At 47.4% G+C, this 23,890-nt stretch overlaps 1 protein-coding gene across 1 annotated transcript in view; it reads left to right on the plus strand.

Moving 5' to 3' along the window:
* HEG1 (heart development protein with EGF like domains 1) overlaps positions 1-23,890 on the plus strand; it is a 76,872-nt gene that overhangs the window by 3,812 nt on the left and 49,170 nt on the right. The window contains exons 2-3 of the mRNA XM_065876859.1: positions 20,287-20,574; positions 22,263-22,562. Coding sequence (XP_065732931.1) covers positions 20,287-20,574; positions 22,263-22,562 — 588 coding nt within the window. The remainder of the gene's footprint in view (positions 1-20,286; positions 20,575-22,262; positions 22,563-23,890) is intronic.

Consider the following 23,890-nt stretch of genomic DNA (forward strand, 5'->3'; position numbering starts at 1 on the left):
TTTACCCTACCCACACCATTCAGCTCTCCGGCAGGAAACAGCTGTTCAGCATTTGCAAGCAACGAAGTTAAAAGGACGTGGCTTTTATACACACACGGGCCAGGATGAGTCCCTTTCCCCACATCCCTCCTTCTATTTGGGGCACCCTCCATCAAAGCAAGAGGGCTTCTCAGAAATCGCCACCACCACCGCCGCCAGCCTCGGCCAGGACATGCCCAGAGGAAAGCTCCCTCTCGTGCCAGAGGGCTGCCTCCTGTTCGGCCCAGGTCTTCACTGCACTGTGTAAGGATTCCCCCTCAGCTAAAGCTAAATGACAAGTTGGCCCACAAAGTTACAGCAACTCAGGGGACAGCTATGTAACAGCCCAGAAGGGGCTGGGCTGACGGCCGCTTCCTTTACTCCAGGGAGCGGCATTTTTCTCAGATTATTATTCCTTGGTCTGGCTGCTCAGCTCGTTAGCGTCATTTCCCCTTTGGGTGGGAAAGTGCTTTCCTTCTGCACTGATTTTCATTATGACTTAGGCCTCCTCTTCCCCACCCCGCGCTCATCTGCGGATCTCAGTTTTCTCATGGGTTAAATGGGGTGAGAGTTGCCTAGATCTCTAAGATCCTCTCCAGTGCATCGTTCTTCTTCCTCTCTTCCTCAGATCCTTGCTCATGCCCTTTTTTCAAGAGTAAGGACTGTAGGATTGGGATGAGAGACAGAATGAGGGGGTGGCAGTAGTAGTGGGGACAACCTGCAGAGGAGAGAGCTTATAAACGAAGGTGGGACTGCAAGTCTTTCTACATGTGTAAGATGGTATTTTATTTGGAGATTGTGAATTACGCCCTGTTTCTATGCCAATCCATATGGTTATTGATGCCAGAGGTAGCTACGTTCATTAGCAACCAAACTGAAATGAATTGGTGATGTTCTCAATGGGCTCTCCTGGGAACAGGGCTGGTATTCTGAGGAAGTGTTATGAGTACTTATTCAGTAGGAGGAGACGTCAAATGGTTCCCTATTCAGAGGCTGTAAAATTGTTTCCTTTTTATCTTCTGTGCCCTCTTCTACCCACTCATCGTGCATCTCGAGCAGATAGAAACGAAGATGTTTCTGTCCTGTCTTCTCTCTCTTCTTTTGTTGGAGTGTGGTACGTGACTCAGTCTGCATCACGTTTGGCTGATCTGTAAATCAGAAAATATGTACAGAGCTCTTTCTCTGTGTGAGGAGCTGTGCCAGGTGACAGGGAGGGTGAGGTGCAAGTCTGCCGTGCCCCCAGGGAACATGCAGTCTTGTTGGAGCACGAGATCCAAATGTCTAAAAAGTGAAATGATGATGCACGAGTGATTCATCGATGAACAAGTGTCACGAGATCATACTGACCCATGACCCAAGGAATGGTGTGGATGGAGATGGGCTGCAGCACGCAAAGATGGAGAGACGGATGGGGCCGGCAGCCCAGGGAGACACGTTGGGGAGAAGGAAAGAGTTGCTTGGCTGTGGATAGACAGAGAGGCGGGTATGGACATCAGCAAAATCCCAAATGTTGAAACGCTCGAGATGTTTTAAATGCAGGTTAACAGCCAGGAAGTTGGGGGGAGAGGACTTGGGGAGACCAGTTAGGCTCCAGCGTAACTGGAGTCATTAGACGGGACTAGAAAGGAGGATTGGGTCAGATTGGGAAGGCGTCTGTGTTGAGGAGCCCCTGAGGGCTCGTGAGAAAGGAGCAGTATCGTTTTCTTGTTCAGTGTTCATTGTGCTTGGTGCTGGAGCCTCATGGATGAATCACATACAGATCTGCCCTTACTACAGCCCAGCAGTAATTTCAGAGATATCAGAGTGCTGGTGGGCAGTATATCGACACCCTGGGAGGAAAAGGGTGAAAACAGGGCAGGACGAGAATGTAGGGGAGTAGAAATTGAAAGGGAGCGATGCAAGGGCCCAGGCAGGAGGACCCAGTGACCGCCTGGCTGCAGGCGTAATGGGGGCGCAGTGGATGGAGAGGAGCTGGTTTGCGCCAGTTGAGGTGCCTTCACCATAAACACTGCAGCCTGTCCCAGTGAAGCCTTCCTTGGCCAGTTGAGAATGCAGAACTGAACTCGGACAAGGTCAGGGCTGATTCAGCCTGGAGGGTGAGCCCCAGCAGCAGGGAACATCACGGGAGAAGAGGCAGCCAGCTCTGACCGGGTGGAGAACATCCAGCATAGATGGTGAGGAAGAAGCAGTGCCGGGCAAGGGGTCAGGCCGGCCTGAGGGGCCCGTGAGGGCCTGGCAGCTTGGGGGCGGGCTGTGGGCGGGCAGGTGATTAGAGTTAGTGCACAGTGTATGCATAAGAGGCAACGGTCCTGGGGCAGGACAGGAATAAAGACGCCGAAGTAGAGAATGGACTTGAGGACACGGGGAGGGGGAGGGGTAAGCTGGGACGTAGTGAGAGAGCGGCACGGACATATATACACTACCAAATGTCAAATAGATAGCTAGTGGGAAGCAGCCGCATAGCACAGGGAGATCAGCTCCATGCTTTGTGACGGCCTAGAGGGGTGGGATAGGGAGGGTGGGAGGGAGGCTCAAGAGGGAGGAGAATGGGGATGGATGTATATGTATAGATGATTCACTTTGTTATACAGCAGCAACTAACACACCATTGTAAAGCAATTATACTCCAATAAAGATGTTGAAAAAAAGGCGATGGCCTGTGAAGGAACGGGTAAGCTAAGGTGTATGTGCTGGGTCTTGTCTCATCTGCGTACTGTCCCAGTTGAAAGGAAGAGGGGGATGGGGAGAATGAGGCTGAGGGCAGGCCCCTGGCTTTCATTCTGAGAACTTGTGGGAGCCTTTAGGAGAGCAGGAAGAAGCCTGTTTACTGTGTGGGAGATGGCAGACGTTGGTCTCCCTGGGCAAAGTTTAACAGTGACGTGAAAGAGGAAAAAAGTCAGAGACCTAGAACCCTTGATTCCCACCCCCAACCCATTGTTGACTCCCGGATCCTCCCATGTCAGGAGTTGGCAACACCATCCACCTAGTTACTTAAAGGAGAAGCCTAAAAGCCACCCTCCATGCTTTTTGTCCTCACCCTCTACATCTTTGTGTGCGCATGTGTGTGTGTGTGTGTGGTTACTCCAGTTGCTTCTGTTTCCAGAATATATCCCGAATCTGCCCTCTTCATCTCCGCTGCTTTTTTCTGTTCTCTCTGCATCCACTCATGCTCTCCCTCTACTTCATGGTCACAGGAGCCAGAGTGTGCTTCTTAAAATGTAATTCAGGTCACCTCACTCTTGGGCTGAACACCCTCCGACGGCTTTGCCGTTGTGCTGAGATAAAATCACACAAGGTCAGCAGGTCTGAGCCTGCTAGCTCTCTGGCCTCTTCTCACTCCACTCCCGTCCTAACCCACCAGAATGTTGTTTCTACATGCCCAGCTCCTTCCTGTCCTGGAGACGAGGCACTGGGTGTCCCCGGGCTCTAGTGGAACCAGCCTTGCCGGCAGAGGGAGCAGCCAGCGCAAATGCCCCAAGGCTGGAAGGAGCTTGCATGTTTCAGGATGGAGAGAAGGAAGGCTGCGGTGACTGGGTCATGTGGGACCAGGAGAAGGCGGTGAGGAGGGCAGACCGTCTTCTAGGCCCCAGGAGGGGTGTTGAGCAGAGGAGTGATGTGGAGAATAGAGGGAAGCCAGGGCTAGTTGAGGGCCTGACACGTTGTAAATACTCATGGATTTGTGGAATAAACGATTGCTTCACGTGTGAGAGTGGGAGGTGGGAAGAGGGACGCATGCTTGCAGTACTGTCTCTGTGACAGAGCTGTCCACACATTCCTGGATCAGCAAAACACAGGGTCGGCAAGCCAACACCTCCCTCCTGCTTTACCCCCCAGTGCAGTAGGACAGTGGACTTCTCCAGGGGAGGGAGAGGGCAGAGGGGCTGCTGTTGGAGCCCCTGCATCCTTGCTGTGGGGTGTGGTGTGGTCGGGGTCTGTGGCTGGGGAGCTGCTGTGGCGGGGTCTCTGGAGACAGGGGTTTGGATGCATGTTTCGGGAGTGTTCGCCTCTTGCTTCTTGTGTTCCCGCTTCCCTTGTTCGCCCAGGAGCTGTCAGAGGGTGAGGATGCTTCTCCCTCATCAGGCAGGGGCCCCTCCTCCCTGACGTTTGTTTCCCCTGCCAGAGCAGGGACCCTCAGGCCAGAGATGCCTGGCTTGCCGTCAGTCAACAGTGAGGCCGTGAGGTGACATTTTTAACTTAGGCTCAGGATAAAGTGCTAGCATTCGGTACTTCCAAGCTGCATGGTTGTCTTTCCTTTTTAAATGTTTTTCTTTTTTCCTGATTATAAGAGTTAATATATGTTTATCATATAACATTTGGAAGTTATAGAGAAGTAAAAGCAACAAATAAATTATCACCCATATTCCAACTACTAGAAGTGTATTAAAATATTAGCAATTGTTATTATTTCTCATTTACATGGAATATAAAGTTATCTAACTATATCTATCCATTTATCTCTCTACCTATCAATCCATGTGTATAGCCGTATGAATTTCCAGAATAGATATTATTCCAGTCTATGGTCGCTTTTTTCTAGCTATTTCTTTATTGGATATGTAGACTGTTTTCAGTTTTTCATTGTCATAAATAATGCTGTGACTAAGTATCTTTGTGCAAAGATTTTTGTATTTATATCTGATTATTTGCTGAATGTTAATTCCTGGGTGTGGACAATTTTAAGATCCTTGGCAGTACTACCAAATGGCCCCTTTGAATCGTACCAGATTATACTTTCACCAGCAAGTTGAGGAGAAGATGTTTCTGTGGGTGACTGACTGTGCAGGGCATCTGACAAGCAGGAAGTTTGGTGGACGCTGCTGAGGGAAGCGGGTCCCTCCAGAACAGGCTGGCAAGCTGTCCACCACGCTGTGTCCAGGGAGCCTGCATCTGGGAAGGGAGGTAGCCTAGCACAGTGCCTTGGCTAAGTGACCAGGCGGAAGGGAAATACAGTATTTTAGAAGGAACTAGGATACAGAATTGGGGATGGGGCAAGAGAAGGCCACAGGGACTTTGCATCTTTCTAAATTAGAGTCATTTCACTGGCAATAATTGATCCCTTAAATTGTGGAGTACTGGGCAAAATTAGTGTTTTGTTTGGGGTCTATAAGAGCGCTTTGAGAATTCTCTTTACGTTCAGAAAATCCTACATCCTCAGGATTAGAAAGGACCTTAGAAGATCCATCTTTATTCATTAAATGATAGGCTTATGTCCAAAATCAGGAGGAAAAAGAAGACTCTCCATTTCGTTTTAGGGCTCTCACTCTTTTGCCCCATCTACCCTGGTTGATTCCCAGCCGAAGTCAGTAATTTCACTTTGTGCTCAGAAACTTTTGGATTCTTTGTTCAGGGTGCGATGCAAGATGTGAGGTCCCCTTAGATTGGGAGATTATCTGACAAATCCACATGCATCCAACGAATGATGTGATGGCTGCAGCTCATAGACATAGGTATTCCTGGAAAGGTTCTAGAAACCGGTGAAGCAGTGTCACAACCATCACAGTGACAGAGCTGTATTTGGGGGTAGAAATGGTGCTCCAGCAACTGGAGTGGCTAGAGGTGAAAACTGGTCCAAAAGGTCCGGGGTCAAGTTTTAGCTCTGCCATTTAGTCACCATGTGACTTTGGGCCTATCACTTCCCTCCGGGCCTCCATTTCTTTATGAAATGATGGTCCATCCCATGCTAAAAGCTCCCTTTCTGAGAGGGCCCATCTTTATCCTGTGAACACCTCTCGACTTCCCTGATGCTGGTATAAAATGTGAGGAGGTTCAACACCAGGCTCCCCAGCTTGAGGTCCAGGAGCTTTCGGAGCCTGTGTGAGGGACAGGGAAGGGCCGCGCGGTGGCTCTGAACGTGCACTTGTGAGCCCACTGGACCTGCAGCTCCTTGGGAGGAAGCAGTAGATCTTATCCCACTCTGTGCCCTAGCGCCCAGCACAGGCCCTGTCCAGCCTGTGGCCACCACTGCCCGAGTACTACTGCAGAAGCACCTGCACCACCGCGTGGTCGAGGGCTCCTGGTACAAGATCTCTTAAGGAGCCGGCAAGGCTATACAAAATGCACACGTTGTTTTTGAGCTATATTTTGGTTTGGGGTACGTGAACTTCATGCCATGTGAGTGTGAGGAAAGCTGGGAGGTCGGATGGTGTAGGAAGCAGGCAAGGCTCTGTGTTCCCAGTTCCTGGAGTTGCTGGGAGCACTGGAGGGGAGGCTCTCAACTCAATGGAGACCCTGAATAACAGCAGGCCCCGCCTCTCTGGGCTGGGAGGGAGCTGGGCTGCTGGAGGCAAGGAGATGGATTTGACAAGTTTGTGCTCGATGTCTTTGATAAGTTGGGAGACGAAGACCAGGGAGGAAGACGGGTGATGAGAAGAGGACAGAGGCCAAGGTCAAGCTCTCCAGCTGGCCCTGCGCCATCCTGGGCGTCTGAACTGAGGCGGTCGCATTGGAGGAAGGAGTTGCAAGGATACGGAAGAGGGACACCCGGTTGTAATCTGGTGGGATTTTTGTTCTTTGGGCAAGGTCGTGACTAGTGATTACCATATGTTAGGCTAGTATTGATAACCACTCCATTTTCCTTCCCCGGGTGGTAGGAGGAGATGGAAGCAGCTTCAACGTGGGGATGAGTGTCACTCCTGTAGCCTCTGGGGCCACCAGGACGTTTGTTGATGCCATGAGTGAGCCTTTCTGGGATCATCTTTTGCCAGGTGTGGATGAGAGGCCTCCTGGCTTTGCAGTCACAGACGTGGGGAGGTCCTGGCTGGGGGGTCAGATAGCCTCAGTCCAAATCCTAACAGTGCCACTGGCCAGCTGTGGGACCCTGGTAGGTTATTCAGCCTCTCTGCACCTTCAGGTTCTCATCTGTCAAATGGGCTATTAATATGCCCCTGCTCAGGGAATATAGTGTCGTAATCCCCTGTGGAGCAGATTGTGAGGTGCCTGGGCAGGAGAGCTCTATAAATACTGGCCACAACGACTCTGCTGAAACCAGTGTCTATTAATACTGATCATTGTATTGGTGACAACGCACCCTTCACCTCCAGGCTCATTGGCCAGGGGACAAGTTCTGATCTGAATGCAAAGAGCTCAAGGCCACCTTCCAAGGACCTCTGTTACCTAGTCTGCTCTCACCCTGGACCCCTGCCAACTTCACCTGTGGTCTTCTAGAACTCTCTCTCTCCTTAGCTTCAGAGAAAAGAGCAAGATTTGAAGTCAGAAAAGCTCAGTGCCACAGCCCTTGCCTATAATCATCTGAGGAGACCCAGTTAACACACATGAAGCAATTAGTATTCAACGAAAACAGAATATGAGGTATATGTGACTCCAAAATAATAAGCCTTTGAAAATCAGTCATAGTTAGACCTCTATGGCCAATGAGTGTTCCCCTCCAGGTCAGAACCTTTGGAGGTTATTGACACGCTTCCAAAGTGTTTGAAGGGGTTGGGAGCTACCTTTAGAACCAGTGTGTGGGGCACAAGTGACTCACTGCTGAAGTTTTGCAGTTAAATCTCCTCCTGGATCCAAAATGGGTTCACTCATCTTGATCGCCTTCATCAGTCACTAGATTGGGCTTTGAATTTGTGTCTGTGTCCGAAATAATCTAAACGCCTTATCAAGGGATGAAAACATTGTCGTTATCCAGGAGAGTCAAGAGAATAATACTCTGCAGGCTCCATTGAAAATCAGAGATTTTTAGAAAACAGCTCGAGCAATGACAGCATTGTTGGAATAAGTGTGGTCTTGATGGGACCTCCTTGAAGGGGAGCAGACTCACTGGGTAGGTGAATTCTTGTGGCTTGCTAGGAATTATTTATAGTATAGTTGTGCCTTGTGGTAACGGAATGCCGCTGGCAGAGCTGGGAAGACAGATGCCAGTGGTGGCTCAAGGGCTCTGACGGGGTCAGAGGACTTCTGCTCTGAACTCCTTTGCTTTCTAGGTATGTAGCACTGGGCAGCTGCCTACCATCCTAGGTCTTCCTTTCCTTATGTTAAAAATGAAGATGATAATGTCTATTCTGCTTCCTTAACAAGGCTTTTGAGGAGAAGCAGATATAATTATGACTGTGAAAACACGTTTAAATGTAGACATAGCAAGTAATGAGTTATAATACAATGAACTGACTGTGACCTTGGGCAAGCTGTTTCATCTCTGATCCAACTTCCATATCTGTAAAATGGAGAGGATAATACCAGTTGTGTCCACCTCACGGTGTTGTTGTAGGGGTGAAGTGAATCAATCCACATGGACGAACTTTGTAAACATGCATGTGCTGTGTATGGGTTAGTCATTAATGCTCCCCTGGAACACATCGGGCAGTATCATTACTCTAAGTGAGGTGGGGCTGTATGGAGAAGGTAGATGCAGGAGGTGAGAAGAAAGTGGGAGAACATTCTAGGAAATCTCAGTGGCCTTTTTCAAGCCTCCTTCTCTTTGTCCTCTCAGCTGGCACTGGCTAAATAGCTCCTTCCCAGCTCTGCCCCTCCCACCAAATGGGATGTTCCTCACAGCTCTGCCCTTGGCCTTCTCCCTCCAACTCAGTGAAGTGAACATTTATTGAGCATCTCCTGTGAGCCACAGTCTCTCATAGGGACAGAGAAATGGGATCGTGTAAGTTATAATTGTATAACAAGGTAAAACAGTAGTGTTGAGGGAGAGAGCTGTCTCTGGGAAGGCTTCCTGGAGGTGGTGGCCTCTGAGCTGGGTGTGAGAAATGAGTCAGATTTTGCCAGAAGGCCAAGGGGAAGGAAGCAGGGCACTCTAGGTGGGAGGACTGCAGGAAGGAAGGCATGGAGGGAAGACAGCAGGGCTTCACCTGTTTTCTCTGAGGGGGAGATCCTCCTCTTTCTTCTCTGCAGAAACCCAGTTCCAAGCCTTCAGCCACCAGTCAGACACTGACACATTCGTTTATCCTGCTTCACTTTCAACAGCACAGATAGCGGTTATAAACACAGACATGTCTCCCTTTCCTCCCCTAGACCCGACCACCCTTTGCCTGATAATCGTCCTGTTAATCTCCCCATTGCACATTCAAAACCTCCATCATCTTCGTCTCATTGCCTTTTCTCACTCACAGGTAATAAGTGTGGACTCTTCCCTCCCTTCTTTGCTCCCATCCTCACTTCCTCCCTTTCTTCCTTCCTCCTCCTAAATCCCATCACTTGTTAATCAGATGGAATTAAGTACACATAATTCCATTTGGACAGTGGGTGACCTAGGCTGTCAAGGTGTGTCACCCCATCTGGGTTGTGAAGCCGCAGTGTGGACCCCGGAGTCCCTTGGAGGTCATCCTGGAAGCACACCAGGAGGTCCTCCTCAGCCCTTTCCTGTTTCCCTTTCAGAAGCTGTCTTTGTTTTGCTCCTTCCTTTCCTATCCTTCATTCTTTATTTCTGTCTTTTTAAATTGATCTTTGGAGTCAGACAGACCTGGGTTGATACCAAGTGCTACTGTTTGCTGTGCAGCCTTGGCCAATTTACTTATCTCACTATACCTCAGTGTCCTTACCAGAAAATAGGGATAATAGTGGTGCCTACCTCCCAGGATTGCCAAGGGGATTAACGGGGACGGTGAAATGCTGAGCACATGCCTGCAGGGAGCAAGTGCTCCCCTCATTTGGGCTGCCATAATAATAGCCAATCATTACCCTACTCTGGTGGGCATCTTTTTAAAAAACATTCTCCCTAGCTTTATTTCTCCCTCCCTCTGTAAGTTTGCCCCTTTTGTTTTATTTCTCTTTTCAGCCCCCTTCCTTTCTTCTCCCTCTATTTTATCTTTTTTCTTCACTGGCTATGGCATACAACTTGATTTTTTAAATATTGGTTATGTTTGAATCGAGTGTCATGTTTCCCAATCTTAATTTTAAAAGGCTATCAGTAAACCTTTAATGTATCTTCTGAAATGGATTTTACTTAAACCCCTGCGGGCTCCTGGCGTTCCCACGCTGAGCCCCCCCCCCCCGCCCCCCGTCCTCCGTCCCCCGTCCCTTGAGAGGCAGTGACCTTGGCGACCACCTTCCTCCGCTTCCCCAGTCCAGGCCTCAACATCGGTCCAATGTGTACATTTTCTAATGCTGTAAACTTTCCAGACAAATGATGCTTCTCTGGTTTCCTTAAAGTCCTGGGCCACTTCTCACAAGTCAGTGGAGTAAATGGACCCCAGAACGTGTAAAGGCACCGGCGTCTGGCTCAGTTCGCCCGCCGCCCCGGTAGCGGCGCTTCCTGCCCCCTTCCCACGCCTCTCCCCCTTCCTCCTCGGAACCAGGATGTTTTCCTTGCCTCTTTATTGTTTCACTAACCTGGCAGGCCTCCTTTGGTGGAGCCCTGCCACCAGGCTTCCTCTTTGGGTGTGAGCGAATGTCAGGGTGACCTTGCGGGAGGCAGGGAGGCTGGCTCCCCGGGCTCCCACCCCCAACCCCGACCTTCACCTCTGGCGCTGCTTGCTTCGGCCTCTTTCTCAAAACTGCCTCTTTGCTAAGGAGCCTCTTCTTCAGCCCCTCCATGGGTGTTTATTTTTCAGAGGGTAAGAGGGGCAAAGAAAACTGAGGCACAAGGTATAGGCCCCCCACAGAAAGCCTTTTTGTTTACTTATTTAATTGAATGGGAATCTTCTGACCTTTGACCCTAGGTCTGTTTCTCAAGGTCTTTTTTTTTTCCCTTAAACCTATAGAATTATTTTTAAAGCAAGGAGCATGAGGTCATACCAAGGTCCTTCATCTTTCATTCCTGCCTGGATAGGCAGCCTCTTTCCTTAGTGCCCCTGAGGCCCCCTCAGGGGTGATTCCCTTTCTGGAAGCCTGACCCCAGACCCAGGGGCTCCAGGTCAGCCGACTCCGGGTCACGGCTCAGCCTTTTGTCCTGGAGGATGGGCATCCGGACAAAAGCTGACGCTCTCACGGGGAGGGGAGGATAATGTGCCTTGTAAACTTCATGCTTTGCATTACGAGGGGCTGTTCCAGGGGAATCTTTTTAAAAATCACATCATCGGAGTTTAAGTCCAAACACTTCTCCATGTGTATGTTTTTTCTTGGGGCCGCTCCTTTCAGGGTAAGAACAAGGAAGGAAACGAAACTCCCCAAGAGCCCTGGACAGTCCAGATCGAGAGCTGAGTCTTTTGTTCACACAAACTCATTTGGCTCCTAAATGTCCTCCACCCAGAATCATTACATCCGCAGCAGCGTTTCAAAACACTGCCCAGAGTGGCCGAACTGAGTAGGCGGCTGCCTTTCTGGTGAGATTGCAGCCACCCTCCCCCCAAGCGCCCAAGGTTCCTGCCTGCCCCAAAATATCCTGCCGCTGGCCATCTGGCCTGAAATCCCCCTTATTTGGAGGATTCCTGGGGTGCAGACAGTGAGGCCATGAGGGCTCTGCTATGGAAGGCTGGGGGTGTTTGGAGGAGGGGGCGGCAGCTGGGGGAGGGAGCATGGGATTCTGGTCTTAGACCTGCGCCTTCCAGACTCCCCGGGCACCCCCTCTGCCTTGCTGGGCCACTTCCTACACTCCAGCAGCACCACAGGGATTTATTTCCGTGGTTCAGCTCTCTTGGAAGCAGGAAGCTCCTTGGAGCAGATTCTACCATGTCTTGTGTGTGGTTGATGCTCAGTAAATATATGCATTTTTTTATTGTGGTAAAATATATGTAATGTAACATTTACCATTTTTACCACTTTAAGTGTACAATTCACTGGCATTGATTACGTTCACAATGTTATACAAGCATCACCACCACCCATTTCCAGAAAGTTTTCATTTTCCAAATAGAAACTCATTGAGTAATAATTCCCCATTCCTCCCTCCCTCCAGCCCCTGCTAACCTCTATTCTGCTTTCTGTCTCTATGACTTTACCTATTCTAGGTACCTCAGATAAGTGGACTTATGTAATATTTTTCCTTTTACGTTTGGCTCATTTCACCTACCATAATGTTTTCAAGGTTCACCCATGTTGTAACATGTGTCGGAATTTCCTTCCCTTGTAAGGCTGAATAATATTCCATTGTATGCATATACCACATTTTGTTTATCCATCTACCCGTTGACGGGCACTTGGGTTGCTTCCACCTTTTGGCTATTGTGAATAATGCTGCTATGAACGTGGGTATACAAGTATCTGATTCCCTGCTGTCAGTTCTTTTGTATATATGCCTAGCAGTGGAATTGCCGGAACATCTGGTAATTCTATGTCTTAGTTTTTGAGGAACCACCAAAATGTTTTCCACAGTAACTGCATCATTTTATATTCCCACCAGCAAAGCACTAAGGTTCCAATTTCTCCACATCCTTGCTAACACTTCTTATTTTTCACTTTTGTGATAATAGCTATCCTAATGAGTGTGAAAGTGAACATTTAAAAAAATTTGTAAATGCCACTCACTGACCACATTGTGGATTTGAACTGTTACTACCCCTTTGGGCCCCAGTCCTGTCATGTGAGGGTCAGAGTAGTTGGTTGCTCGGGTCCCTAAGGACAGAGGTCGCCTCTGGAGAGGGATGGGGGCACCACAGACAACCCAGCCGATTTTTCAATTCTGCCCAGAATGAATGATGCAAAGCCCTGTGGGTGCTAGCTAGCGAAGCAGGCCACACACACCATACATTAGTTTGGGAAGAGCTGGCTGAGCTTCCCTCTTGGTCCATACTGGTGTCCGTGTGGGTGTGTTAATTAGGAAAGATACTGGAATGAAAGAGCTGGCCTCTAGTCTCTGCTCTGCCACTTATTTTCTGGGTTATTCTGGGCAAGTGACCTCAGTACTGAGCCTCAGTCAGTTTTTTCTTCTATAAAATGGTGCAAGAATTCCTATCCTACCTGCCACTCAGAATGTCAGGATCTAACAGGATAACTTAGCCCCCCCCGAAATTATCCTGTAAAAAGTGCTTTGCAGATTGTGAACGTGTGGGATTTCTTAAGTTCATCTCTGAGAATAGGAGCCTAATTTCCTTCTCCCTTAAAGTTCCTGTGAACGGTATCCTCCTCCTCTTGTGGTTTCCACATCCATCACACCAAAGGGATTAAAAAGAAAGGGGCGGGGGGGGGGGTTACAGTCTCTATCTTTTTAAAGTCTCTTTTCTTCCCTCCCTGTGTGAGCCGTTGAATTTCAGCAAAATCTTTTAAAATTACAAAGAAACCTGCTATCATAGTTCTAAGATACAACCATGCAGATTCAAGGCACCCAGCTCCACAGCACTCTGAAGAGTGTTTCCCAAGTTGAGGATCCCAGGAAAGCTCCAAGGGGTGGGGGGGACAGGAATGGGGAATTCCACAGCTAGGGGTCAGTGTCTTACCTTCCAGAACCTCTCCCTCGTGAACCTCAATCCCTAGCCATCTGACCATCTTCCATCTTCCGAGCGACACTCGGGAAAGTCCTGGGGACTTTGGTTGACTCATCTCTGGACTTTTTGCAGGCCTGGTGTCCATGGCCTCTCTCTGCTGTATCTCTGTATGCACAGCCTTCCTGACTCCTCCTTTTAATGTCATCCTGTCCTTCCCTTGTCATCCGTGTGTCTTTCACTGGCTCTTGTCCTCCCGCCAAATTTAAGTTTTCCCCTCAATTCAGTCCTTGACCCCTACTTTCCCCTTCATCTGCCACCTCTTTGTCCTTCCTCCTGATCAATAGCCCACATCTTAACTGCCCGTCACACATTTCCACCTGCAAGTTATAACATCAGCCCAAACTTCATATTTTGAAAACAGGCTTTTCTTCTCCCATAAATTCATTCTCCAGCCAGGCACTACTTCTTTGTTATCATTCTTTTCATTACCGGTGAAATTCATCTCTGAGTTAGAAGCTAATTTAGAAGTCCTCTTGCTCCGTCTTCCAGCTAATAACATGCAGCTGCCGTCAAGCCAAGTCTGTCCGATTCCAAAGCCCACGTGATAGGCACCATCTCGTTCCTTTAGAAACAGGGAGTGCAGTGGGGTTTAAGGCTGAAGTTTGGAGGCTGGTGAGACTTTCTTTGGCCCTGCTCATTGGTTAGTGCCTTGGAGGCCCCGTGTCACTGAATAAGTGGGGGTGTGATGGAAGGGGACCTGGGTTCAGATTCTTTTCTCTCTGCTGTTGAGCCTGTGACCTTGAACAATCCATCTTTCTGCCCCTCAGTCTCTCCATGTGCCATGACACCTACTTGACCAGCTGTAACGTGCATCAAATGAGATAACACAGGTGAAAACACTTAGCACTGGGTAGGGAGATCGGAATCTAAATGGAGGGAAACGAAAATAAAGCGCTTGTGCTTCAACACTGTGCCCCAGAAGCCAGAGTGTAGCTGGCGGCATTTGACATGGGGCCTCACAGCGGTAGATGGTGCTGCATGGGGGCGGCCGGGCCACCGGGAAGAAATTGCCTCTTTGGATGACGGCACACTCCCCGCAAACACCCACTACGCTGCTCAGGAAAAATGCAAGCTGAAAAACCCCAAATCATGGGGTGGGTGGCGAGGAGTTGACTCTGTAGCAGCTGCTAATTAGGAAATCCTACTCCTGGGCCGTGCTAGCATCCCTGATGTTGTTGGTTCACAAACAGATGTTTTGGAACATTAAGACATTACAGAAGTGGAAGTTGTCAACTTGGGAAAAAAAAAAAAAAACAGGCAGAGCAGTAAAACTCTCTTGTTAATTTAATCTCCATTCATGGTACAAGGGAAAGTGATGGCCTGACACAGGGGGCTGAGTGCAGAGGGAAGGATGGTATTTCCAGCTCAAAAGACACCTGGGAAATTGGGACATCTAAACTCCAGTATGAGGCTGGTCGGTGTGGCTCAGTTGCCACAGGATGTGAGTGGGGCTTGAGCCATCGCCTCTGACCCCCTGGGGAGAGGGATGGATGAGGTGAGGAGTGCCAGCCTCTCCTGAGCCTCGGGACACCCCTTCCTAACTCCCAAGGCTGCCCCTGAGTGTCTGGTGGCACACAGCCTCTTCTCTTCACTGCCCAGCTGGCCCAGGCTCCGCAGCCTGAGGCATACCTTCTCCTTTCTTGAGGGCCAATTTCTCTTCTCCACAAAGAGGAAGAGCAGGTTCCCTGATACCTTCCCCTGCATGTGGTAGGTCCCTGTCCAGTCCTGTGCACTTTACTCTGAATTGCTCTCCCACTCAGGGTTTACACCTGTGCTGAATAGGGAGCCACACCACAAACAAAAATTCAACCACAGGAGCCCTAAACAACTCAGGGCTTCTGCAAGGACTCGTCCTTGGACTAAAGTAAATATTTTAGCGTTTGACTCATTGTCCTTCCTGAGATACAGCCTGGAATGGTGTAAAGCACTTGATGTTCACAATCAAACAAGACCTTGAACGGCAGAGAGTGTGGCCTGGGGTGCTGCCTGCCCCATCCTGCGTGGTTTGTTAATCCCTTTTCTGAGGAACAGTTCATACGCAATCAAAGGAGTAGAGGCACATCCAGAGCTAAACAGGGGGCGGTGGGATACTGTTCTTTTGGAATCCCAGGCCAGTGACATCAGGGGCTTGTCTTGTAAAATTTTAATTTTTATTTTTATCAAACTTACGCATGCTTTAAAGATCAAATATGTTTTATAAGGCTATTATAAAAACCCTGACCACTCCTACCATTGTCATTTTCTGCTTCCCACTTTCAGCCCTTTCAACTGATTCTTTTAGGAATTATGTCCATATCTCTAAATAACATGCTTATGTTACTGTTTGGTTTTTTTTTGGTTTTGGTTTTAGGCATGTTCATTGATTTCTCTCAGTGGAAATTTTATATCATTCCAAGCTCTACCACTTTTATTCTTTAGGGTCAGCTTGAGGAACTTTAAAGTGCATTTTGGACACAGCTTAAAGTTACCTTCTCCAATACAACATGATTCTGATCATCCCCTTCCAACTTATGTGCTGTTGTTATCCAGGATTTGCTGTCTTGTTTTCTTCCTTTTTTTTTTAAATTTAATTTTATTTATTTTTGGGTGTGTTGGGTCTTCATTGCTGCGTGTGGACTTTAGTTGTGGCGAGCAGGGGGGCTACTCTTCATTGCTGTGCTCGGGCTTCCCATTGTGGTGGCTTCTCTTGTTGCGGAGCACAGGCTCTAGGAGCGGGCTTCAGTAGTTGTGGCACGTGGGCTCAGTAGTTGTGGCTTGCAGGCTTCAGTAGTTGTGGCTCGTGGGGTCTAGAGCACAGGCTCAGTAGTTGTGGCGCACGGGCTTAGCTGCTCTGCGGCATGTGGGATCTTCCTGGACCAGGGCTTGAACCCGTGTGTGCTGCATTGGCAGGCGGATTCTTAGCCACTGCACCACCAGGGAAGTCCGCCATTACCTTTCTGAATATAGCCGTTTCTCCTTTTTCTCACTTCCCCTCCTAGAACTCCAATTAGATATATGTTGGACTTTCTCACTCTATCTTCCTTGTCTCTTCACCTCTTTTTCATAGTTTCTGTATTTTCATATCATCTCAGCATTCTCTTGTCATCTGTCTTGTAATTCTTAATTCTCTTTTCAGCCGTATCTAATCTGTTAAGTTTCCTAATTTTAATTATTACTATTTTTTCAATTCTAGAATTTCCATTCAGATTTCTTTCATATATTTTGGCCATTATGTATAGTCTCTTTTTCTCTCATTTTCAATTTCTTCTTATTTCTTTTCATGGAGTTTTATTTACTTACATTCTTTGATAATTCTAGTAGTTGAAGTCTTTGCTTGTCTAGTTTGCTGACTTTTGCCTACAGATGCCTTTTTCTTGTTTATTTTGTGATTTTTTTTTTTTACTGTGATCTCTTATTCCCTAGGATTTTATCAGTAAATAATAAAAATGGATTAAAGGTATGTTTATCTAGAGAGAATTCACATTTGTTTCTGCCAAGTACCCAGAGGCACTGTATATCAGGACCACTTTTCCTCCCCAGTAACAGAATATGCGCGTGTGTGTGTGTGTGTGTGTGTGTGTGTGTGTGTGTGGTTTGAGATATAATTTATATACCATAAAATTCAGCCTTTTAAAGTACAGGCATACCTCAGAGATATTGTGGGTTCAATTCCAGACCACTGCAATAAAGCGAATATCACAATAAAGCAAGTCACACGAAATTTTTGGTTTCCTAGTGCATATAGAAGTTATGTTTAGGGCTTCCCTGGTGGCGCGGTGGTTGAGAGTCCACCTGCTGATGCAGGGGACGCGGGTTCGTGCCCCGGTCTGGGAGGATCCCACGTGCCGCGGAGCGGCTGGGCCCGTGGGCCATAGCTGCTAAGCCTGCTCGTCCGGAGCCTGTGCTCCGCGGCGGGAGGGGCCCCGGCGGTGAGAGGCCCGCGTACCGCAAAAAAAAAAAAAAAGTTATGTTTAAACCATACTGTAGTATGTTAAGTATGCAATAGCATTATGTCTAAAAGATACAGTGTACGTATCTCAGTTAAAAACAATGCTGTTGGTACCAATAGACTTGCTTGATACAGGGTTACCAGAAACTTCGAATTTGTAAAAGATGCAGTATCTGTGAGGCACAATAAAATGAGGTATGCCTGTATATAATTCACTCGTTTTTAGTGTATTCACAAGGTTCAGGACTACTTTTTAAAAAATTTTAATTTTATTGGGGTATACTTGATTTACAGTGTTGTTAATTTCAGGTGTACAGCAAAGCGATTCAGTTATACATACATATATATTCATTCTTTTTTAGATTCTTTTCTCTTATAGGTTATCACAGAATATTGGGTTGAGTTCCCTGTGCCATACAGTTGTCCTTGTTGGTTACCTATCTTATACATAGTAGTGTGTGTATGTTCATCCCAAGCTCCTGATTTATCCCTCCCCCATACGTTTCCCCTTTGACAACCATAAGTTTGTTTTCGATATCTGTAAGACTGTTTGTTTTGTAAATAAGTACATTTGTATTATTTTTAAAAAATTAGATTCTAGGACTTCCCTGGCGATCCAGTGGTTAAGACTCTGCACTTCCAGTGCAACGGAGGCAGGTTCAATCCCTGGTCAGGGAACTAAGATCCCACATGCTGTGAGGCGTGGCAAAAAAAAAAAGATGAGATGCCACATATGAGTGATATCATATGATATTTGTCTTTCTCTGTCTGACTGACTTCACTTAGTATGGTAATCTCTATAGGACCACTTTTAAACACACCCTTGGCCTGAGGTTTAGACCACACAGGTATTGTGACTATGTACTGCACCCTCACGTGAGGGCTAGCTTTATGGTTATAAATTCTTGAGTGAGAGTTATTTTTCCAGATTCCCTTGCTGTCTTCTTCTGCAGGGCAGGTTTGTTTCTATTTGCCTTACATCCAAGGTATAGCCCTGGTCCTAACTTCATATAGGAGTTTCCTCTCAGACTCACACCTTAAGAATTTTGTCTCTCATCTCCTGCATCCCTGTGGCCATCAGAACAGAAGTTCAAGGTCACAAATATTGAGCAGGTGCCCCAGGGCAGCTGCCAGCTTCAGAGTTAGCTCAACTCTCTGAATTCGAACCCTCAGTTCATTTTTGACCTCGCAAGATTTGTGTGCCAACTCAGCAATGCATTTAGAAGTATTTTTTTTTTTAAAAAAAAAAAACATTTTTTTCAGCATTTTTAGTTGTTGTTAGTGCAGGGTTATTCAGGATACTGCAGGACTATTGTCTACCTTTTAGTTTTGTTTATAGACTGCATTTTTCCTGCCTTCCATTTTTAGTCAACCCTCCAGGGAGACAACATGGTTCAGTGCTAACCATGTCCTGTCTTCATGTGGCCACTCTTTTCCTTTTGAAGACTGGAATTCCTTGAGCTGACTGGATCTTGGGATATCCATCCTTTGTTCCCTGAAGAAGGGGACGTGGCTGCTTCCAGAGGCCCAGCCACGCTCACCATTGGCCAAGTCTCACACTCATCTTGAGGCTGTAATAGAGCTAAATACAGTTTCTTCCCTTTGCTCATGGCTTACCAGTTTTGGAGCATGGGTTTTAAGTCCCTTCTGCCTCCCCACAATCACGTTTTTTCTGGCTTCTTTTGAGAATAACTTCTCTCATTGTGCCAAGTTGACCAAGAGGGTAGGGAAGGCATCCTCAAGTCCTTTCCCTTCCTCTTTGGAGGCCAGCTTGCCTTTGCAGCTCAGAGAGGAAGAACAAAGGTTACATGTGTCCGTAACCCCAGAGTCCCAAGTTGAACTTGTGGACTTGGTGGCTGCCCCAGAAACACCCCTCCACATCCCATTTCTAGCTGATTGTGGACCTTGCCTGTCTGGGCCTGGGCCCCAGAGGAGCCCAGATGCCTAGGAAGCTCCCTCCTCCTTAGGAAGCTTCTGTTAATTATCACTTACAGGAAAAAGAATAGGAAGCATGAAAACAGTAATTCTCAAGGGGCTTGGGGAGGAAATGATTCCCTTAGGAAAGTGTGTCAGAATCTCTTTACGGAAGAATTTATAATCACCACCCCTCCAACTCCAGTAAGTGAGCCACTGCTTCAGGTTGGAGTGGACCAGCGTGGGGACAGTGCTGAGAACCATTGCTCTAGAATTGCACTGTCCATATAGCAGCCACTAGCCACATGTGGCTAGCCTGCTCTTGAAGTGTGGCCAGCAAAATACTCTCTGGATTTTAAAGATTTAATACTAAAAAAAGAATGCAAAATATCTCAGTAATTTTTATATCAATTACATATTGAAGTACCATTTTGAGTATGTTGGAGTAAATAAAATATTTATTAAAGTTAATTTCACCCGTTTCTTTTTACTTTTAAAAATGTGGCTATTACAGAATTTAAAGTTACCTATGTGGCTTGCATTTGTGGCTTACTTTATACATCTCTTGGACAGGGCTGATCTAGAAGATAACTTGCTCCTTTGGGATTGTGTGTGTGTGTGTGTGTGCAACCATGTGCGTATGATATTTTGAGTTGAACTGTAGGTTCTGCCTGCAGGCTTTACTGGTCCGATGGTTGGACATTTTTGCCTGACTCGTATAGATAGAAGTGACTTCATTCATCCCTGCAGAGCTTTCTCAACAGCCCCCGATCCTAAGCAGAAAGAAAAATATCTTTCCCAAATAGGAAAATAAAAATGGGTTTTTTCAAGGACCCATGTGATCAGCAATAACTTCAAATTGGTCTCTTTCTATCAATTTTCATCACTTATGCCACTTGCTATAAAATTTAACCCTATATAGTATTATTGCTTCATAATTTCTTCCCCTGGATTGCAAGAATAATTACTGTTGGAAAAAAGAAAGGTGAGATCATTCTCCTTGAATCCACTTCTCCTGATATATCTGCTCATATACCTTTTCTGAAGGTTTACTTCTCTTTTCAGAAGCCAACAAGTCCTCACTGCTCCATTTTCCTATTGTTTCAGCTGCTGTAAAAAACCACTGGCTAGAAAGCAACACTGAACAACCCCACACAGAAAATATTACCTTTGATCAGAATCAAGTGGACTTTTCAACAGTGGTCTCCAAAGAGGATGTGATGGTTCAGACCCCCAGGAAGAGCCACGCTTCTTCAGATGCTCCAGGAAACTTCACTCCACAAACTGAGACAGCAGCGACAGGAAGAAGTGACTCTTCAAGGAGGACAGATGTCACCATTTCCCCTGTTGGGCCTGAGAGAGCAGCCGCTCTGACTTCCCAGAGCAGCACCTTAGGTGAGTTTCGGCTGATGACACTCATGTCATGCATGTATGTCCAGTCCTGGAAAACCTAATGTCTGCTGGTCTCTGCCTTCCCCCATCCTGAGCCGCAGTGCTCAGCCAAGGGTCCTGGGCCAGGGTGAGCCAGACCTGCGCCTTAGGCTCCATCTGTGGCTCACTGTGGTTAACTGAGTTGTAAGCCTAGACCAGGTGAGGGTGCAGTTTTGCTGAGTGGCCTGACCAGGGCCATGGAATCTACATTCCATGGCCAGACTGAATCCACACAACAGCAGCAGTCCTGCCACACGCTGCAGTCTCCTAGGTCCCGGGTCTGGTGGGCTGCTTGGCTGTGTGTTTGTGTTAACGTAGCTCAGATGGCTGTTCTCGCTGCGGTCCGCACAGCTCTGTGGTTTGCCATTTTTAGCAAAGGATTTCAAGAAGGGGCTGGGGCTGGATGAGCAGGATTTGATTGAGGAAGGGAAGACAAAGAAAGCACCAGCTAGGACCTACGCTGTACCAACATGTCTCTCAATTCTCACAGCCAGTGGTGAGGTCACATGACTCTCATTTTAGGAATTCGGAAACTGAAGCTAGAGAAATTAATCAATCCAACGTGTGCAGGTCAAACAGTTAACAGGTTTCAGAGCTGAGATTTGTGCCTAAGCCTGTATTGGTGGGAAGGGTGGCTGAGAAGTGGGATGCCTGGACCATATGAGCAAAGATACAGAGGAAGGAAGAGAAGTGTGGCCTCTTCGTGGGTGGCAAGGCCAGCAGCCTCCCTCGGGGTGGGCATAAGTCACACACAGAGGAGAGGAGCTGCGGGTAGGACAGTCATGTGGGTGGGGTTAGGCGCAATTACTGAGGACTTTGAAAACCAAGCAGTTTTGATTTGGTGTGGTGGGAAAAGTCACTGGAGGTTTTCGAACAGGCAGTGACATGATTAAAGTGAATTTGGGCAGGGTTCACTTGGCACGTGGGTATAAGATGTCTGGGGTGAGAGATGGAGCAGAAGGAACCTGGAGTCCAGGGGACCACCCCGGCAGACACAGAAATCCAGATACCAGGTGCTAACATGTGGCCTGCTGGCCTCAGGGATGGAGAGGAAGGGATTGGTGAAGACTTGATAAAATCGATACAGCTTGGTGATGTGATGGCCTAAAAGTAGAGGCTGAAGCCATCAAAGAGGACCCCATGGTTTCACACCCTAGTGATGGGAGGTCTGGTTGGGGGACTCAATTCTGTAAAGAGTACATAGGACAGTGTTTAAAGTTCCATTCGTGAATGATGGATACAGAGCTTAGGAACTGCACGTGACGCAGCCTGGGTTTGTTGGTCATCCAGACAGTGGAAATTGTGTTTATGTTAAATTCAAGTGAATTGTGGGACCAACTTTGTGGAATGTGAGTGGTGAGTCACGATGATCAGAAGCCCACCTCTGGTGCCTTATCGTCTGATACTTAGCTTCATTGTGCCCCTTTGCTGATCATCTTACCACAAAATGCAGAATCTTTGTGAGATCTGAAAACAGTCTTTGTCTTGGTTTGTGGTCTCTCCTTCAGGAGGTGATTTTTCATAGAATGAACAATGGCTCCTAATTTCTTCTCGTGTCTATTTTATAGAGGTCAGAGGTGAGCCCACTCAAAGATTGTTCAGACATTTGGAAGTCTGCTGGTGGAATTTTAATTGTTGCTGTCTGCTTTCAGCCCTGGGAAGGCATCGCCCGCCGTCCACCAGTTCAGGGTCAGAAGGAAGAACCGCCCCTCCTCACACGGAAAGCGGAACATCCTGGGGTTCCCCGGCAAGGGGGCAAGGGCTCCCTGAAGAAGTGACTGTGCACACCCAGGTGGCTTCCACTTCAGTTTTGACCCAGTCTTCTCTTCCTGCTGTGGAGGGGGGAGAAGAGACCACACTCCCCAGGCAGAGAAATTCCTCAGGACCAGAGCTCTCCTGGCTGCCTCTTTCCAGGACACTGGCTCACTTCCCTCCCTCACACCAGTCCGCAGGTGAGTACTGCTATCCCAGCTGCACCCTCTGAAGTCATTCAGAATAGAAATAAATGGCCCCAGATAGCCAGCTAGTTACATGCTCATCACAGGGGCTAAGGGGCAAGGACTTTAAGCACCAATGCCAAGTATTGGTTCAAAGTACAACCTGCCCAATTTATCTCAGTGTTGAAGTTCATGTCTAAAATGTATTTTCTTTAACTGTATAAGGAGGAAAATAATAGTTGGTCTGGTGGCTGCTCTAGGCCTTTCCGTCCACCAACCCCTGCTTTTCCCGTCTCCCCACATATACACACATAACAAAGACTGAGTGCGGCTGGTGTGTGGTCTTGCACAAGGGGCCACGTTCTGGGGTGAATGAAATGGTGAACATTGTTTCATTTGATGAGGAGTTATATTTGTATTTCTTCATTATCGCAAAAATGTTTCTTTCAATGGCAAAGATAATATAGATAGACATTTTTCTGGGCATCATTTCAAAAAAACTATATAGTAGGCAGGTGTTTGCAAGACTGTAGCAGTGGAGCACTGGCCTCTCTGCATTCCAGCCCCTAGTCATCAGTTATGTCTCTGTGCAGGCCTTCCATCTCCACTGAGCCTTTTGTCAACCCTCTGAGCCTCTGTGCCATGTACCTTGTCACACCAGCTTATCTGATGCCTTCTACCCAGATAGACTGGAATCCGCTTGAAGACACAGATTGTGTTTATTACTTCTCTTAGTTAGGTTCCCCTGCCCCACAGTGAGGTACAGTTGATGAGTAAGGGGATGAGCATGGACCCAAATATCACAGGGTTCATCCAGCCACAGGCCAATGTTGGAAACTCTGCCCACTGTTTCTCTTTTCCAAGGTTTTATACCGAGCCTGTGCGTGCTTCTTGTGTTTTCATCTCCATGCCATAGGGAGCAGGACAGGGAGGGTTGGAAATATTCTTGGGAAATAGGTGGCTTCAGAAATTGCCATTTCAAAATTTTCATAGGTCAGAGGTTTTTAGAAGTACTTTCCAAGACTAGGGGTTCAGGTTTACGTCATCAAAGCAAAAACAGAACCCAGAGGTCCTGTCTGGAATGCCTATTTAAAGCAGCCCATTCCCCTTCCGTATACTCTGTATACAGTTTCCTGCTGACTGGGTATATATGTAATTTATGATTCATATTTTTAGGAGATTGGTTTTTAAGATTATTCTTAAACATTGGTTAGATAGGATAAAAGCTACAATCCTTTCCAGCTTCAAAGTTCTGTGGTTCAGTGTTTTACAACCAGCTTTATGAAATGGTGGAAAGGAAGCATTTTCTAGGAAGCTAAACTTGATTCTGGTCAGGGTCATTT

Source organism: Phocoena phocoena, chromosome 4 (assembly GCF_963924675.1).
Source record: "Phocoena phocoena chromosome 4, mPhoPho1.1, whole genome shotgun sequence".
In the NCBI taxonomy this organism is placed as follows: domain Eukaryota; kingdom Metazoa; phylum Chordata; class Mammalia; order Artiodactyla; family Phocoenidae; genus Phocoena; species Phocoena phocoena.